The sequence below is a fragment of the Dendrobates tinctorius genome, unplaced genomic scaffold (assembly GCF_039654945.1).
Source record: "Dendrobates tinctorius isolate UK_male_01 unplaced genomic scaffold, ASM3965494v1 ptg000065l, whole genome shotgun sequence".
NCBI classification, from domain to species: domain Eukaryota; kingdom Metazoa; phylum Chordata; class Amphibia; order Anura; family Dendrobatidae; genus Dendrobates; species Dendrobates tinctorius.
The window spans coordinates 10740977-10760185 of NW_027361733.1; the positions used below are offsets into that span (position 1 = coordinate 10740977).

Genomic DNA, 19209 nt, shown 5'->3' on the forward strand with positions numbered 1-19209 from the left:
AGAATATCTGTGCAAGCAGTTTAACTACTGGTTCTCCAGCAAGTAGCGTCCCTGGCCACTGGAGCCGTTCTTGGGATAGTCAGGAACTCTGGGGCTCGCTGGTTCTAGAATGAGATATTTGCGATGTAAGTTTTGGTGGTAAAGCGCCACCTAATGGTCACAGTGAAACATGTATTCTGCAAACCTCCAGAAAAGTATGGCTCTTTTTACATTTACGCTCACATAAACGATAAGGAGACATTTCTGCAGAAATGTATTTTATTTTTTTTACGGGTCCCTTTTTTCAGTTCTTAGCCGGACGTTCTATTTCATCCACAGAACAATAAATAAAAGGTCATGAAATACATTACAATTCTGTACATTAGGTTACAAAACTCAGCAGTCGGCGATACATCAAGTGATCAGATTAATCCTACGGAAGGTGCACACGTACAGGGGACAGAAAATATAAAGTCAGCAACGCTAAGCGGCTGCGACTGAACAATAAAATGAATTATTGCTCGGAACGCTCTTCCCTTTATAATGACGGGTAAAAGTACAGTCCACAGCCGTGCCTGTGTCATCTGCACATTATTACAGTGGTTTGATCAGATCAGTCCCAATTTTCACTTGCTGTCTTCTTATAAGCACTTGTAAATGGTGACATGCATATGTGACCGGTAATCCTGGAGACAGGAGCATTCTTGTTCATTTTGGGTTGACTGACATCATTTTAGCCCTGGGGCGGCACACAGCCTCTTTCATGGGTCTGGCACCCGTATTTTTCTTCACATTGTATTTCAAAACAGTCAAATCATCATCATACATGTAATTCAATGGACCGTGGTTGTCCTGCTACGTAAAGGCCGCGGGGTTCAGTTCTTGTATTTTCCAGGGCTATGGGGTTAGCAGAAATGTACAGACTTCAAAAAGAAAAATATTAAGTTTGTTGTTAATTTATGACATGCATAGCTTGTTGCATATTTACTTTCATAGTAACTTTGGAAAATTTAGATGAATTAATCATGTTAGATTTCATCAATCTTAATGTCTGTATTAATTAACTGCATTAAATGTATTAATAAAATACTAATTATTATACAGTAATAAGGAGTCGGAGTGCTCATAAATGGAGAAGTCAGAGGTTTGTCTTACCAACTCCACAGCCCTGTTACTTTTTTGCCAATAAACTGCAATCTTTACTTGCACATGTATACAGAGCTCCATCATTGGCTCAATCCGATACGGTGTTGCTTCTGCATATCTCCAAAGCAGATGTACTATATGCCAATAACAACGATCCCATCAACTAATTGAGGAACACAGCATCAGAATATGTTTGTCCCTGGTCATAGGATTGATCGAAACGGCTTGAGGACACATTGGAGCTGCATAGTGGAAGAAAAAAATGGGCTGTGGTCCCTGTGTAAAGCAGATATCTGATTGTTTGCTGCCAGTTAAAGAGGTTAAAACAAGTTATTACCTATATGCGGGGTAGTTAATAACTTACTGATCGGCAAGGATCAGAGTGCTAGGTCCAACAGCGATCAGCAAAATGGGGGAATTTTTATCTGGGTTACAAAATGTAGCATCAGGTAGGATGCCCGACCGCCACTCGATTCATTCTCTAGGAGGTTGCTGGAAAAAGGAGAGTGCAGCGCTTAGCAGCCAAATAAAGAACGAATGGAGCTGCAGTCGACCCTGTGGACTCCCATTCCATCCTAACGGGGATGAAAATAATCGGCTTTGCCGATCAGTAGTTGGACCCCCACTAATCAACAAGTTATCTATGTAGAGGTGATAGCTTGTTTTCAACAACCACATTAAAAGCAGTACCTCATCTTTCCATCATGTTTAATGTAGTTCATTCAAACTCTGTACTTCATTAGTCACATAAATACACATAGAAATAAAGAAATAAGCAATGCACTGTGTTCAGGAGAATGTGTGCAGGGGCAGTGCAAAAGGGGCGACGTGCGCAGTGGTGGGGAAGGAGCTAGTGACATGCAGAAATGAAGCCACTCCAGAGCAACGTTCACTACTGACGCTATCTAAGTTATTGGCAAAGTAGGAATTCATTTTGGCACTCGTCTAGAGAGAACAACAACGGTAAGAGGCCATATCTATGCAGATAAACCTCATGTATAGCCAGAATTACTGCAGAGGTGTCACAGGCTCTTACCCAGGCCACTTTCAGACAAGCATAATCCGGGTGCTCTTTGGCGCCAACATCATGCCAAGACTTCCCACAGTTATGAGAACTGGAGGTAATGTGCTACAGGCTTGTATGATGCTCCAACTCTAGTGTTGATGACCTGTAGGAGGTCCAGGCTTCTGTCTGTAACACAGGCTCAAAAAAAGACTTGTATTCCCACAATGTTACTCCATAGTACTACTGGTGTAATTTCATTGTTCCCATCTCGAGGCCTTTGTTTTGGACTGTTTCCACTTATACGTGATGCACCGTGCATCGTTTCTGTTAAAACTTGATAAAAATGGAAGCGTGTAATAAAAAAAAAAAAATATAGAACAAAAAAAAACCCCAGCTATATCAAATTTATCTGAAAGTGGCCTTAAAAGCGTTCCCACTTTTAGGGACAAAAAAATAGAATTTTTTTTCCCCATAAATGCATATATTTTTGGGCTAAAATTCATTTTTGCAATCAGGTTTCATGAAAAAAAATTTGCATAGTTTGCTTTCTGTAACCTGTGTGTCATACCGTCTGCACAATTAATTAACTGAGAATCCATCAGTGAGCTCGTTCTGGAGAAATATTAACTTTTATCGGACTTCTCTGAGCTCCTCTCAGCTGATTTATGACCACATCAAAGTTGAATGTGCAGGGAAATAGAGAGCCTGCAAAAGCCAAATGTTGCAAAAATGTTTTTGCAAAATTGATTTTTAGCGCCAAATACATCCATTTAAGTAAAAAAAAAAAAAATAATAATTGTGGAAACGCACAGATTTCTGACCAATCAGATGATTTGAAATCAGTCTACATTGGCCATTTATACCCACAGATAGATTTTTAGGTTTTTTAGGTTAGAACCAATTATTTTCTTCCTAACGGAAAACCTTCCTATTCCCTATAGTGATTAGATTTTTATGCACATCAGAATCAAATCGGAACAATTTCTTCTTTTTGTTTTGGATCAAATATTTGTACATGTAAAAGTGCACTGAATAACATCAATAATTATCCATCAGACATAGTTCATAATCAAGATCTCACAGGCGAAATGGTATTTTATAACTATGCGTGCCGACATACACTACTACTTCATCAGGTGGTAGCCACGCCAGCTCATAAAAGTGCCATATTCTCCGGCTTCTTCAGGAGAGTTACACGTCTTTGCATTATTCCTCTGGTTGGTAACATCAATACACAAATAAATTTTTTCCTGTGTGAACACCACAGTTGTTACAGAACCAGAACGACAAAGTCAGATCTAAATGCTTCCACAGTCCAGACCCCTGACGTCAGTCCATGATTGCCCATCACAGGTGGCCCAATCCAGTAGAAGGCATTTTCTGTCATGCAGCGGAAAAAAAAAAATTCTGAATATCGGGATCTTCTGGCCGGTTTACTGCAATTTTTTTTCTTTGCCCGGTAACATTTGGTTTCGGCACAATATATCCCTTAGTATTTCAGATGAGATAAACCCTGTATTATTTGCTCCCTCAGGGGAATGATCAGTAACCGATGATCATTGTCAGTAAACGTCCATATAAGCAGCATCGGTGGTCGAGCACATTCACGGGAGGGGGTCTAGGATGTCAGTTTGGAGTAGCTGGGAGGAGAAAACTTCCGCCTCAGATATTTGAGGACGTAGAGGGGGAGACAGCTGACCAGCGTAATGACCGTCACTTTCCACAGGAAGGACACCGTGGTAATGAAGTAAACGTCTGAAAAAGATGACAAGCAACAGGTAGTAAGACACGATATGCGCGTGCTCGTATAAAATCGCTACTGCGCAAGCGCCGGTATTTTCCAGCGCGGTCTATGCCCCCGAAGTGTGTCCTGCATGTGAAGACTTCCGGGGCATAGACCGCGCTGGAAAATACCGGCGCTTGCACAGAAGCGATTTTATGCTTCGCCCACAGTTGGGCAAAGCATACTGCTTGTTGTCTATTCTATTTACACAACAGCATGTGAAATTGATTGTCAATCAGTGTTGCTTCCTAAGTGGACAGATTGATTTCACAGAAGTTTGATTTACTTGGAGTTATATTCAGTTGTTTAAAGCTAAAAAAAGGTATTTATGCCTCAAAGGTGCGGGGTCAGGGGGAGTCAAAAGCCCGAATAGAATCCTTATGGGACGCACAATTTAGTAATATCTTTACATGATATCACTAAATATGGGTGACAGATTCCCTTTAAGTGTTGCCTTTATTTTTTTAAGCAGTGTATACAAGTCATCCGAGAAGTCTGCTTCGTTCTCCACCAAGACTGATGATTAATTCACAAAGTTCTCAGTTCCTGGGTAAAATGTGTATTCAGTGAAGACAGATTGTTTTATAAGTGAGAGATAGAAGATGGCAGCTGCTACTGATATTATTCTATGTAGAGAGCAGGCGGTATGGGGGAGGCGCTAAAGACAAAGCTCCTCCCCTCTGCTCTATATTTGTCTTCACTGAAGACAGATTTTACCTGGAAATTGAGAATTTTCATAATGAATGTTCAGTCCGGGAGGAAAAAAAAAAAGCAGATTTCTCTGACAAGACATATTACAAAGTTGCTTATTTTTATGTGTACTATTGGTTTTCAAAATAAAAATTAAATTAACGGAAACACTAAGCTGTCCATGTCATGTTTCTTACATTCAGATGTTATGCAAATGGAAATGACCTTTCTATAAAAAGGCCGATGACTGAGGGGAAACCACTGCAGTTCCTTGCAGACACGTCTTCTACTACCTCTTTAGCATCTGCAACAAAACCATACTCTACTGATGAAACCTACTGCGACATTGTGAAAAAAGCCCTGCTGCGCCAGCAAGTCACAGTAACTAGAGAGAGAACATTCTACATCTGCTAAATATTATTTTGTATTTATTGCTAATGTATGGATTTGTACTTTAGAACTAAACCCCGAGAATGGAAAATATACTGGAAATTTTGATTGGGACTCTACCTTCTCCACTAGTAGTATCAATTACAGAGATAGGAAGAGCATTTTCTTTTTGCTGCATTTTTTATGTAAGTTAAAAGCGGCTTTTAGATGTACCAGCAAATGGTATAAGATTTAAGAAATCATAGCACACGCTTATTTTTTTTCAGACTAAAATTAGATGACTGTAGAAGGAAATTGTCCTTTCAGCATTTTTGCAGCATTTTTTCACCCATAGAAAGCAAAGGGTAAGTGTAAAAACGCAGAACAACGTGAAGCTTTTTTTTTTTTTTTTACTGCCAAGAGATCAGGTTTTGGCTGCAGAAAAAAATGCCACAAACAAGCAACATGGAAACATAGCCTTACACAGAATTTGTAACATTTGGTTTTGGTGGACGCTTTGATTTCTACTTACCTATGAACTCGTGTAAGAAAACAAGGGAGGCGATATAACAGGAGAGACTGAGGAGCTCGGCCACGATCATCAGCCAGTGCCAGGTCTGGATGGTCAGTGCCACCATCAGCAGTTCTGTGAGGATCAGGGAGGTGAAGGAAATGGCCACAATATGGACAAACTCCGACTCGAAGAGCAGCAGTGCTCCATACATGATGATGCTCCCTGGAGAGAGGGTGATGAATACGAAATTAGTGACATAACTCCTAGATTCATATCTCGCACGCATAAAGTTGACTTTTTAAAAAGAATGCTATGTGCACACATTGCAGAAATGCTGCGGAAATTTCCGCAACATTTCCGCACTCCCGCCGCGGGTAAAACGCATGCGACGTCATTGCGGCCATTCACGCAAAGCATTACTGGGACCAGAAGATGCCGGGAGCGTGGTGAGAGGCGGGAAGGACTCCGGGGGCCGCCGGAGGGTGAGTATATCACTATTTTTTATTTTTATTCTATTTTTTACAGGATTATAGTACTCAGGGCCTGTAGGACAGTCTCCTCTCCTCCAGGCCCTGGGTACCATCCGCACATGATCCACTTACTTTGCGCATGGTTGTAATAGCCACATGCGGAAAGTAAGCGGATCAATGCATTCCTATGGGTGCGGAATTGCCACGATTCCGCAAAAAGAATGAGCATGCTGCGGATTTTACCGCGATGAGATTCCGCAGCAGTAAAATCCACAGCATTAGCACAGTAATGCGGAATCCCATAGGATTATATGGGATGCGCTTTCTTAGCGTTTTTGCAGCATTTTCACAGCGGAAAATCACCGCGAAAACGCGAAAAAAAACACAATGTGTGAATGCAGCCTAAATGTTAAACCGTGAGCCTTTGGTACAATTTCTTACAAGGTCATGCATGGCGGTATACGTGTGGCCGAAGTGCGGCTGCATCCTGACAATGGCGTGTAAACTGATTACTTTTATTAATACCTGCACTTATTTTGCACAACTGTGCGGCCATTAACGAGAAGTAATCAATTAACAATTCTATACCAGCCACCCCTTGGCCAGCGGCAACCATCTTGTACGACCTTACCCTTAACCTTTCCAAAGCTTTACCGTCCACTGCAAGAATCAGTTGTTCACATGTTAAATTATCTCCATGTGTTACAGTGTTATTTCGATCGTGTAAAATGAGGAGAACCTGGCTCTAAATCAGCCCTTTAGTTCTCAGAACTGGTGAAGCCACCGAGCTCAGACCAATGATGGCATAACCTAGTTATTTGCCACCACTTCGTGAGATGAGATTTGTCATCAGCAACCGATTTACTCAACATTTCAGGTAGCAATAATGATCAACTGCAAAAGAAAAAATGTTGGATGTTGGACTTTACGTATGTTGCTGGCCATCTAATGTTACCTAGAGTAGCACTTTATACTTCAACCAGTAAAATAGAACAAACTACGTACCTTGATAAATGCTGATCAATACCCAGATAAGGAATGTCTTGTACGACAGTGGCCTTCCCTGGAAAGCAGAAAGAGAATATTAAAGCATGTGCTGAAACTTTACCTGGCATTATTCCCCAAATTTCTGTTCTCAAACAGAAATTTGATAAGTAAGAATGCAACTAAGAATGCAACTTTACTTGGTTTGGTGTATAATAATAACCAAATAATAACTAAACATATTACTTATCCTATAGTAACCCCCAAGTTACGTTCTGTATTATGCTCCAGAGCTGCACTCACTATTCTGCTGGTGCAGTCACTATGCACATACATTACATTACTTATCCTGTACTAATCCTGAGTTACATCCTGTATTATACTCCAGAGCTGCACTCACTATTCTGCTGGTGCAGTCACTGTGTACATACATTACATTACTTATCCTGTACTGATCCTGAGTTACATCCTGTATTATACTCCAGAGCTGCACTATTCTGCTGGTGGAGTCACTGTGTACATACATTACATTACTTATCCTGTACTGATCCTGAGTTACATCCTGTATTATACTCCAGAGCTGCACTCACTATTCTGCTGGTGCAGTCACTGTATACATACATTACTGATCCTGTACTGATACAGAGTTACATCCTGTATTATACTCCAGAGCTGCACTCACTATTCTGCCGGTGGAGTAACTGTGTACATACATTACATTACTTATCCTGTACTGATCCTGCGTTACCTCCTGTATTATACTCCAGAGCTGCACTCACTATGCTGCTGGTACAGTCACTGTGTACATACATTACTTATCCTGTACTGATCCTGAGTTACATCCTGTATTATATTCCAGAGCTGCACTCACTATTCTGCTAGTGCAGTCACTGTGTACATACATTACATTACTTATCCTGTACTGATCCCGAGTTACATCCTGTATTATACTCCTGAGCTGCACTCACTATTCTGCTGGTGGAGTCACTGTGCACATACATTACTTATCCTGTACTGATCCTGAGTTACATCCTGTATTATACCCCAGAGCTGCACTCACTATTCTGCTGGTGCAATCACAGTGTACATACATTACATTACTGATCCTGTACTGATCCTCAGTTATATCCTGCATTATACTCTATAGCTGCACTCAATATTCTGTTGGTGGAGTCACTGTGTACAGACATTACTTACCATGTAGTGACCCTGAGTTACATCTTGTATTATACTCCACAGCTGCACTCACTATTCTGCTGGTGGAGTAACTGTGTACATACATTACATTACTAATCCTGTACTAATCCAGCGTTACCTCCTGTATTATACTCCAGAGCTGCACTCACTATGCTGCTGGTACAGTCACTGTGTACATACATTACATTACTTATCCTGTACTGATCCTGAGTTACATCCTGTATTATATTCCAGAGCTGCACTCACTATTCTGCTAGTGAAGTCACTGTGTACATACATTACATTACTTATCCTGTACTGATCCCGAGGTACGTCCTGTATTATACTCCAGAGCTGCACTCACTATTCTGCTGGTGGAGTCACTGTGTACATACATTACTTATCCTGTACTGATCCTGCGTTACCTCCTGTATTATACTCCAGAGCTGCACTCACTATGCTGCTGGTACAGTCACTGTGTACATACAGTACATTACTTATCCTGTACTGATCCTGAGTTACATCCTGTATTATATTCCAGAGCTGCACTCACTATTCTGCTAGTGCAGTCACTGTGTACATACATTACTTATCCTGTACTGATCCTGAGTTACATCCTGTATTATATTCCAGAGCTGCACTCACTATTCTGCTGGTGGAGTCACTGTGCACATACATTACTTATCCTGTACTGATCCCGAGTTACATCCTGTATTATACCCCAGAGCTGCACTCACTATTCTGCTGGTGCAATCACTGTGTACATACATTACATTACTGATCCTGTACTGATCCTGAGTTACATCTTGTATTATACTCCAGAGCTGCACTCACTATTCTGCTGGTGGAGTCACTGTGCACATACATTACTTATCCTGTACTGATCCCGAGTTACATCCTGTATTATACCCCAGAGCTGCACTCACTATTCTGCTGGTGCAATCACTGTGTACATACATTACATAACTTATCCTGTACTGATCCTGCGTTACCTCCTGTATTATACTCCAGAGCTGCACTCACTATTCTGCTGGTGGAGTCACTGTGTACATACATTACATTACTTATCCTGTACTGATCCTGAGTTACATCCTGTATTATACTCCAGAGCTGCACTCACTATTCTGCTGGTGGAGTCACTGTGTACATACATTACATTACTTATCCTGTACTGATCCTGAGTTACATCCTGTATTATACTCCAGAGCTGCACTCACTATTCTGCTGGTGGAGTCACTGTGTACATACATTACATTACTTATCCTGTACTGATCCTGAGTTACATCCTGTATTATTCTCCAGAGCTGCACTCACTATTCTGCTGGTGGAGTCACTGTGTACATACATTACATTACTTTTCCTGTACTGATCCTGAGTTACATCATGTATTATACTCCAGAGCTGCACTAACTATTCTGCTGGTGGAGTCACTGTGTACATACATTACATTACTTATCCTGTACTGATCCTGAGTTACATCCTGTATTATTCTCCAGAGCTGCACTCACTATTCTGCTGGTACAGTCACTGTGTACATACATTACTTATCCTGTACTGATCCTGAGTTACATCCTGTATCATACTCCAGAGCTGCACTCACTATTCTGGTGGTGGAGTCACTGTGTACATACATTACATATCCTGTGCTGATCCTGAGTTACAACATGTATTATACTCCAGAGCTGCACTCACTATTCTGCTAGTGCAGTCACTGTGTACATACATTACTTATCCTGTACTGATCCTGAGTTACATCCTGTATTATACTCCAAAGCTGCACTCACTATTCTGCTAGTGCAGTCACTGTGTACATACATTATATTACTTATCCTGTACTGATCCTGAGTTACATCCTGTATTATACTCCAGAGCTGCACTCACTATTCTGCTGGTGCAGTCACGGTGTGCATACATTACATTACTTATCCTGTACTGATCCCGAGTTACATCCTGTATTATACTCCAGAGCTGCACTCAATATTCTGCTGGTGGAGTCACTGGGTACATACATTACATTACTTTTCCTGTACTGATCCTGAGTTACATCGTGTATTATACTCCAGAGCTGCACTCACTATTCTGCTGGTGGAGTCACTGTGTACATACATTACTTATCCTGTGCTGATCCTGAGTTACATCCTGTATTATACTCCAGAGCTGCACTCACTATTCTGCTGGTGGAGTCACTGTGTACGTACATTACATATCCTGTGCTGATCCTGAGTTACAACATGTATTATACTCCAGAGCTAAACTCACTATTCTGCTGGTGCAGTCACTGTGTACATACATTACATTACTTATCCTGTACTGATCCTGAGTTACATCCTGTATTATACTCCAGAGCTGCACTCACTATTCTGCTGGTGGAGTCACTGTGTACATACATTACTTATCCTGTACTGATCCTGAGTTACATCCTGTATTATACTCCAGAGCTGCATTCACTATTCTACTCGTGCAGTCACTGAGTACATACATTACTTTTCCTGTACTGATCCCGAGTTACATCCTGTATTATACTCCAGAGCTGCACTCAATATTCTGCTGGTGGAGTCACTGGGTACATACATTACATTACTTTTCCTGTACTGATCCTGAGTTACATCGTGTATTATACTCCAGAGCTGCACTCACTATTCTGCTGGTGCAGTCACTGTGTCCATACATTACATTACTTATCCTGTACTGATCCTGAGTTACATCCTGTATTATACTCCAGTGCTGCACTCACTGTGTCCATACATTACATTACTTATCCTGCACTGATCCTGAGTTACATCCTGTATTACACTCCAGTGCTGCACTCACTATTCTGCTGGTGGAGTCACTATGTACATACATTACTTATCCTGTATTGATCCTGAGTTACATCCTGTATTATACCCCAGAGCTGCACTCACTATTCTGCTGGTGGAGTCACTGTGTCCATACATTACTTATCCTGTACTGATCCTGAGTTACATCCTGTATTATACTCCAGAGCTGCACTCACTATTCTACTCGTGCAGTCACTGAGTACATACATTACATTATTTATCCTGTACTGATCCTGAGTTACATCCTGTATTATACTCCAGAGCTGCACTCACTATTCTGCTGGTGCAGTCACTGTGTCCATACATTACATTACTTATCCTGCACTGATCCTGAGTTACCTCCTGTATTATACCCCAGAGATGCACTAACTATTCTGCTGGTGGAGTCACTACGTACATACATTACATTACTTATCCTGTATTGATCCTGAGTTACATCCTGTATTATACCCCAGAGCTGCACTCACTATTCTGCTGGTGGAGTCACTGTGTACATACATTACATTACTTATCCTGTACTGATCCTGAGGTACATCCAGTATTATACCCCAGAGCTGCACTCACTATTCTGCTGGTGCAGTCACTGTGTACATACATTACATTACTTATCCTGTACTGATCCTGAGGTACATCCAGTATTATACCCCAGAGCTGCACTCACTATTCTGCTGGTGCAGTCACTGTGTACATACATTACATTATTTATCCTGTACTGATCCTGAGTTACATCCTGTATTATACCCCAGAGCTGTACTCACTATTCTGCTGGTGCAGTCACTGTGTACATACATTACATTACTTATCCTGTACTGATCCTGAGGTACATCCAGTATTATACCCCAGAGCTGCACTCACTATTCTGCTGGTGCAGTCACTGTGTACATACATTACATTACTTATCCTGTACTGATCCTGAGGTACATCCAGTATTATACCCCAGAGCTGCGCTCACTATTCTGCTGGTGCAGTCACTGTGTACATACATTACATTATTTATCCTGTACTGATCCTGAGTTACATCCTGTATTATACCCCAGAGCTGTACTCACTATTCTGCTGGTGCAGTCACTGTGTACATACATTACATTACTTATCCTGTACTGATCCTGAGGTACATCCAGTATTATACCCCAGAGCTGCACTCACTATTCTGCTGGTGCAGTCACTGTGTACATACATTACATTACTTATCCTGTACTGATCCTGAGGTACATCCAGTATTATACCCCAGAGCTGCACTCACTATTCTGCTGGTGCAGTCACTGTGTACATACATTACATTACTTATCCTGTACTGATCCTGAGTTACATCCTGTATTATACTCCAGAGCTGCACTCACTATTCTGCTGGTGGAGTCACTATGTACATACATTACTTATTATTGACTGATCCTGAGTGACAGCCTTTATTATAATACCGAGCTGTAGTCCTCCTTGGTGAAATCTTTTAGCACTTCCAGCCATGTTATTGCCTGCACAGACCTTGATCAGCTGACTTGGATCTTTGAAAGTTTCCAGGCTCTGTACAGTCATATAATATATGAAATATTAACTTCTCCCATTCCCCATCTATTTGTGTAAAGGTCTGCTAGCTAACCTCCTGATGAAGCGACACATGAGTGAAACACCTAGCACGTCTGGACCCCCATGGCTCTATAGTAATCATAAATTGATGCTTATTTTCTTCCCTACACATTCATTTAGACTATACTATGGGTGATACATAGTTTCATTATGCTATTAACAAAGTAAGTCTTTTTCCGTTAATTTGTGTCTACTGTTTTAGGAGATAGCAATATGGGGGGAATCTGGGATCAGGTTTCTGTTTTTTGCAATGATTCCTTTCTTTTTACATTTCCATTGTTTCTGTGAGTTAGTGATACATAATAAAGTAATATTTAGCATTATTATTGGATAAGCCGTCATTATGGATACATGTTCCTTCGGTTATTGCATATGGCTTAGTCCTGTTTACATATGTATGAGCTTACATAATTGTGGTGCCTATGGTCACTTTTTGTCTTGCAAGTAGAGTTGGTGCGAATCGATTAACACCGTCCATCGGCCAGGTAAGTAATCTTTGGCCGCTGGATACGAGCCATGAGAACCTGATGTTATCTGTGGCTCTTTTTATGCTCAGTCAGCCTGGTACGACGCCACATGTGCATCATCCCACAACGATGACGTTCTAACAGACTGGGTAATAAAAAAAGAAAAGAGCAGCAGATTCCATCAAGAAGGTGCATGTTCTCTCGGCTCGTGTCCAGCGGCCAGAGATTACTGACCTCAATTTGCGCCAATTCTACATGGAAGTTTTGTTGTTTCCGATAGCTGTCAGTAGAGCTATTAGTGCAATCCAGAAATGGTTGTAACTATGGATCTATACCAACTTTTAATGTAGAGTATATTTATTTTTTGACATATTTCGTGGCCTTCGGCTGGATCTTGAGCCATTGTGACTTGATGGATGAACGCACTGTAGGAAGATCTATCTTGAGCAAGCCTAGATAGGTCCACTAGGGTCTTCTCCGCCGTTATCTTGATAGTACCAAGCCATCAGGTTGCTGGTCTTTGTCTTCGCCTTGTACCTTCTATTCTTCCAACTATAATGTCCTTCTCCTGTGATTGCTCTCTTCGTATGATGTGTCCAGAGTAGGAAAGTCGTAGTTTTGGGATCCTTGCTTCCAGTGACAAGTCTGGCTTGATTTGTTCCAAAATGGGATTCCTTTGTCCTTCTTGTCATCCATGGTATTGATAACGTCAGTAGAGTATATACTGTTATTTTTATACTTTATCATTTATAAATGCTCGATTGCAGAAAAATTAAGTAGTAAAGTGATGGAACTCATTACCTTTAGAAGATCCTTGTACAGCTCTGGATACAACATTGCTACTTCAGATTTTACATCTTTATCGAGCACCAAAGAGAAGACCGGGAACATCGTGTAGATAGTGGAATATCTGTGGAAACACCACATAGGAAGCTGAACGATTCATGTACAAGCGGCAGAACAGATTGGTCATTAAATGCTGGAGATTTCCTATTGCAAAAGGAGGATAATGCTACAGAGTCCCTGGTTCAACACTGATGTGATAAAGCATTACACCTACAGGTTTATTATCCATGCAGTGCCTCTTAGTAAAATTGTATAGTTATAGATTTATTAAAAACAAACACTGATTGAAAAAAAAATTGAAAAAACCTCAGCTCTTTTCTAATCTAAGCCCCTTCTGACTCACGACTCCGGCTTTTCCTGATAGAAATCCCACAGCACAATAACCATGCAAGCTTGGGAGGGTTTGGCCATCACCCATTCTTCATCCTGATTACATCATAAAGGACCCAAGGGGCCAAAAATTTCAAAGGGCTGCGCTCTTGAATCAAGTAGGCAGGGTGGAGTGGCCTCCCGGAGAACTACGATACTGTACAAGGCCGGTCAGGAAGGGCGGAATAAAGAGAAATGAAAATAGCAAGCCATTAATCCTTTTATGGCCTTCAAACTTCTCAAGATACTGACAATTAAAAAAATAGTGTTATTTACATAGAAATACATCCGTGTTAGTCCACGCACTTCCCTGGGACGATTCTGGGACTAGTTGTATTCACTGATTTCTCACCAGACTAAAATTCCTGAGCCCTTATCGATCTGTGGCATTCTGCAACCAGAGTCGTATCGGAATGAATTCAACCTGAAGTTACATAATATTACATGATGACGATACAGTGAAAAACGAGAGCAAAAGGTGATGGTAGGTCATGGAGTGGAGTCAGCCTTGTCCTGTTGGAATTTTCTCTCTAAAACAGTTTTGATAGATTATGAACTTTCCTATATTTTGCCTTCCGAAATCCGAGCCTGACCACTGAATTCTGCAGTCCTGTGCTCCCGAGGAAAGCAGTTGTGAGGGCGCCTGCCCCAATAACAGGGTTACGTTTTATGCCAGAGTAGCCTACCTACCCGATGATGAGAAATCCTTGGTAGAGGGGAACGGAGGCAAAGTAAAACACTGAGGAGAAGACGGCCTGCAGAGATAAAGACCCATAGTTAGTTCAGCCATCCGATGAGCTCGAAGTCCAAAACTCCGCATAACCAGACAACCGTGTACAGTAACACAGACACAGCGATATATTCTACTGACGGGCACCGACCCGCACACGAAACTCACTGCCTATCGTTTCACCATCAGTCATGTTTTTAGCATTTTCTTCACATCGGCATATATTTAATATGACATCAGAATGCTTCTTCCATTACTTTCTTATTTTCTCCATGTTTAGCGCGCCTTATACGTTGCACCAATATGGAATGTTTATCATTGCATTCTCACCAGTTTAGTGACATAATTTGCATTTTGGCGGAACACCAAATTTATAATGTGGCTACATCAATTTTATCCATATTCTCATCCTTATGCCATCGTTCTGTACGGTTTTTAGGTCCATGTCGCAACCGATTTTATATATCAACATTTTAACGCGTTTCCCGCCCTCTCCCCAGGCTATTTTCCTTTTTTTTGTTTTAATAGCACCATCTTTCAAGAGCCATAACTTTTTTTTTTTTATCCACCTAGCCGTATGAGGGCTTGTTTTTTGCGAGACAAGTTGTACTTTTGAGTGAGGCCTTTCGCTTTATCATGTAATGCAGTGGAAAGAGAAAAAAATTCCAAGTACGTTGAAATTGCAAAAACAGAGCAATTTCACAATTTTTTTCTTTACCATGTTCACAAAGTAAAACTCACCTGCCAATATGATTCTCCAGGTCAGTACCATTACGCAGATACCAAACATATGTAGTTTATTTTTATTTAAATGGTGAATTTTTTATTTTTACAAATTTCCCAAAAAATTAACAACAACATTTTGCTTGTGTCGCCATTTTCCGAGACTATAACGCTGTAAATTTTCAGTATCTTGTGCAATGTGAGGACTTATTTTTTTGCGCCTTGAGCTGACATTTTTAGTACTACCATTTTGGACTAGATACGATGTTTTGATCACCAGTTGTTGCATTTTATTGCAATGTTGTGGCAACCAAAAAAAATGTAATTCTGGCATTTTGATTTTTTTCTTGTTGCGCCATTTATTAATCTATTTAATATTTTGATTTCCCGTCTCCAAGACTTTACACGTGCTGCGCCAATTCTTTGGAATGCACTTCCCAGGTCAATACGATTAGTCCCCAATCCCCACAATTTTAAGCGTGCCCTGAAAACGCATTTATTCAGACTGGCCTACCGCCTCAACACATTAACCTAATCTATCCCTGTGTGGCACAGCCAAAAGTTTTACCATAACCAGGTTCCCCGCATCATGTTCGCACATGCTTTATGCCTCTATCAGCCCTCTGTGTCTGTACTGTTACACACCTAACAGTATGGCTGGTCCATACAATCAGGGCAACTGTTACCACCCACCTTTCGTGTCTACCTCTTTCCTCATAGACTGTAAGCTTGCGAGCAGGGCCCTCACTCCTCTTGGTATCTGTTATGGTCTATGTGATTATTGTTATGCTGTAATGTCTATTGTCTGTACATGTCCCCTCTGAAATGTAAAGTGCTGCGGAATATGTCGGCGCTATAGAAATAAAATTTATTATTATTGATAGATCAGGAGTTTCTGAATGCAGCGATACCAAGTGTGCATCTTTTATGGTTTTATTTTTAATGAGGCAAAAGTGGGGTGAGTTGAACTTTTGTGGCTTTTTTTTATTTCTTTCATATTATTTTTTTAAACTTTTCTATTACTTGTTACTGTATTTGTCCTCTAACCCCTTTCCAACCTTGGGCGTAATAGTACGTGGATGTCGGACTCCCCGTTTGATGCGAGATCCTACGCTGAGCCCGCACCATTCCGGGCATATGTCAGCTGATCTATACAGGTGACATGTCCCCACAACAGCCGCGGGTAGTATCGTGAGCCACCCGCGGCTGTTAACTAGTTAAATGGAGCTGTCAATTTCTGACAGCAGCATTTAACTCACGCTTACAAGAAGCGCGTCATAAATCTGGACCATCAGTGACCCCATCATAGGATCGGGGGTCACCGATGGGTCGGCATGACAAGAGGTCTGAAGCAGACCTATATGGTTGTTATTGCCGGATTGCTATGAGCACCACCTCGTCGTTGGCGCTCATAGCAAGTGAGCATTTCTGCTACATACAGGCAATCTGATCATCGCCTGTGTGTTGCAGAGGTGACTGAAGCACTGCAGTTTCTAGTCTCCCAAGGAGACTATTGAAGCATGTAAAAAGTTACAAAAAATGTTTTTAAAAATATTAAAACACTTTAAAAAATTTAAAAGTTCAAATCACCCGCCCTTTTGCCCCATTCAAAATAAAACAATAAAAAAAATCCAACATACACATGTTTGGTATCGCCGGGTTCAGAATCGCCCCATCTACCAATAAAAAAAGATTTAATCCGATTGCTAAACGGCGTAATGAGAAAAAAATTCAAAAAGTCAGTTACGTTTTTTTGGTCGCCGCTACATTGCAATAAAATGCAATAACGAGTGATCAAAAGATTGTATCTGCACCAAAATGGTATCAATAAAAACGTCAGCTCGGCGCACAAAAGTACGACTTGTCCCACACAAAACAAGCCCTCACATGGCCATATTGACCGAAAAATAATGTTATGCCTCTGGGAAGACGGGGAGCAAAAAGCGAAAATGCAAAAACGGAAATACCTCTGGTCATGAAGGAGTTAAGGGACTTGAAGCTGTGATCGTCCGCCCTGCTATGTATAGTGAAAATCATGATCTCCTGTGAACACTAGCTAAATGCTGGCTTTCACAAGAGTATCGTCATGAAAGGTAGACTAATGAAAAAAGTGGTTTGGTACCGTGTTAGCCAGTAGAAAAAAAAAATATATACGATAGGAATCTTGTGGGTGTGGTACCTTTTAATGGCTAACAAATTATAGTGAATGATGTTACAAGGCAAGCTTTCAGGACTGCTTACGCAGGTCCTCAGCAGACCCTCGGCTGACATGGCAACCCATTGGCACCCCGTGATCAAGTCACGGGCACGACGAAGGTGTGCATGGAATGACGCATCCAACTCCCAGCGCATGTTGGGGTCAGATATTGACCGTGGCATTTAACAGGTTAAGAGTAGTGATGAGTAAGCGTGCTCGGATGAGGTGTTATTCGAGCATGCTCTTGTGTTAATAGAGAATCTTTGGCGCAACACAACAGGTGAAACACAACAGTCGCAACACATGTAGGGATTGTATGTTTGATAGGAAATTCCTGCATGTGGTACGGTTATCGAACACAGTATTTGAGCACACCATAGATACTCTATTAACACACGCTATCCTTATCTGATCATGCTCGCTCATCACTAGTTAACAGCTATGGCTGTTAGAGGCACATGATGACCGATTAAATCAGCCATCATCTGCCGGGAAAGTTGTGGGCTCAGCGTGCGAGCTTGCATCAATGTCAAGGACACGACATATGACGTAAATGTAAAAATCGGATGTTATGTAGATGATCCATATGGGATACTCAGAGGAGACTAATGCATGCTGTGATTTTTTTCATATGAACACAGCCCTTTTGAGATACATTGGTGTGAATGCTGTCTGATTTTTACTCATATAGCTCACGTCCGTAAAATACGCCAGTCTGACTCTAAATGAGGTAAAGTAGGGGAAAACAATACAAATTCACCGACACTATGATAATCTTAAGAAATAGTGAAGAATTGAGACACAAAGGGGCTAATCCATGATTTGCCTTTATTAACCAGTGTTATGTTGTGTATTTTTCACCTTGTTTTCATTTTCATCATATTTATCCTTTCATTTGCACCTTTTTAAAGTCCCTTTTTACATGTTTGTCTCTTTTTTTATCATCCACCTTTGGGTGGTGTTTCAACTTTTTACTATGTTTTTGCCTGATTCATCATTTGTGACTTTATGAAAAGTTACAAATTTTTGTGCTCCAGTCTTCTCCTAGAGTGATTTTTGGTACAACAGAAATTTTTTTGCCCATTTTTTTTTTTGACATTTTATGAACTGAAAAAAAAACTAAAGAACTAAAAAAAAAAAAATTGCAGAAAAGGTTAAAAAAAAAAAAAAATGATTTTTTTTTACTCTACGCAAAATTCATGAACTGCGTACGTCATTTTGAAAAGTTAGGTGCAAAGAAAAAAGTAACGCAAGGTTAAAAAGTAGTATTTTATATATTATATTTAATGATAATTTGTGTGGCTGCTTCATTAAGGAGTTGGGGGATTTGTAGAACTGGGGCATCAAATGTCAGTAA

General features: G+C 40.8%; 1 protein-coding gene across 1 annotated transcript in view; it reads right to left on the reverse strand.

Moving 5' to 3' along the window:
* Positions 1-240: 240 nt before the first annotated feature.
* The window catches only part of ATP9A (ATPase phospholipid transporting 9A (putative)), a 148288-nt gene continuing 129319 nt past the window's right edge, over positions 241-19209 (reverse strand). Inside the window, exons 24-28 of the mRNA XM_073580616.1 lie at positions 14893-14957; positions 13789-13897; positions 6963-7020; positions 5506-5709; positions 241-3886 (exon numbers count right to left, since the gene is read on the reverse strand). Of these exons, the coding sequence (XP_073436717.1) occupies positions 3750-3886; positions 5506-5709; positions 6963-7020; positions 13789-13897; positions 14893-14957 (573 nt within the window). The 3' untranslated portion in view covers positions 241-3749. The remainder of the gene's footprint in view (positions 3887-5505; positions 5710-6962; positions 7021-13788; positions 13898-14892; positions 14958-19209) is intronic.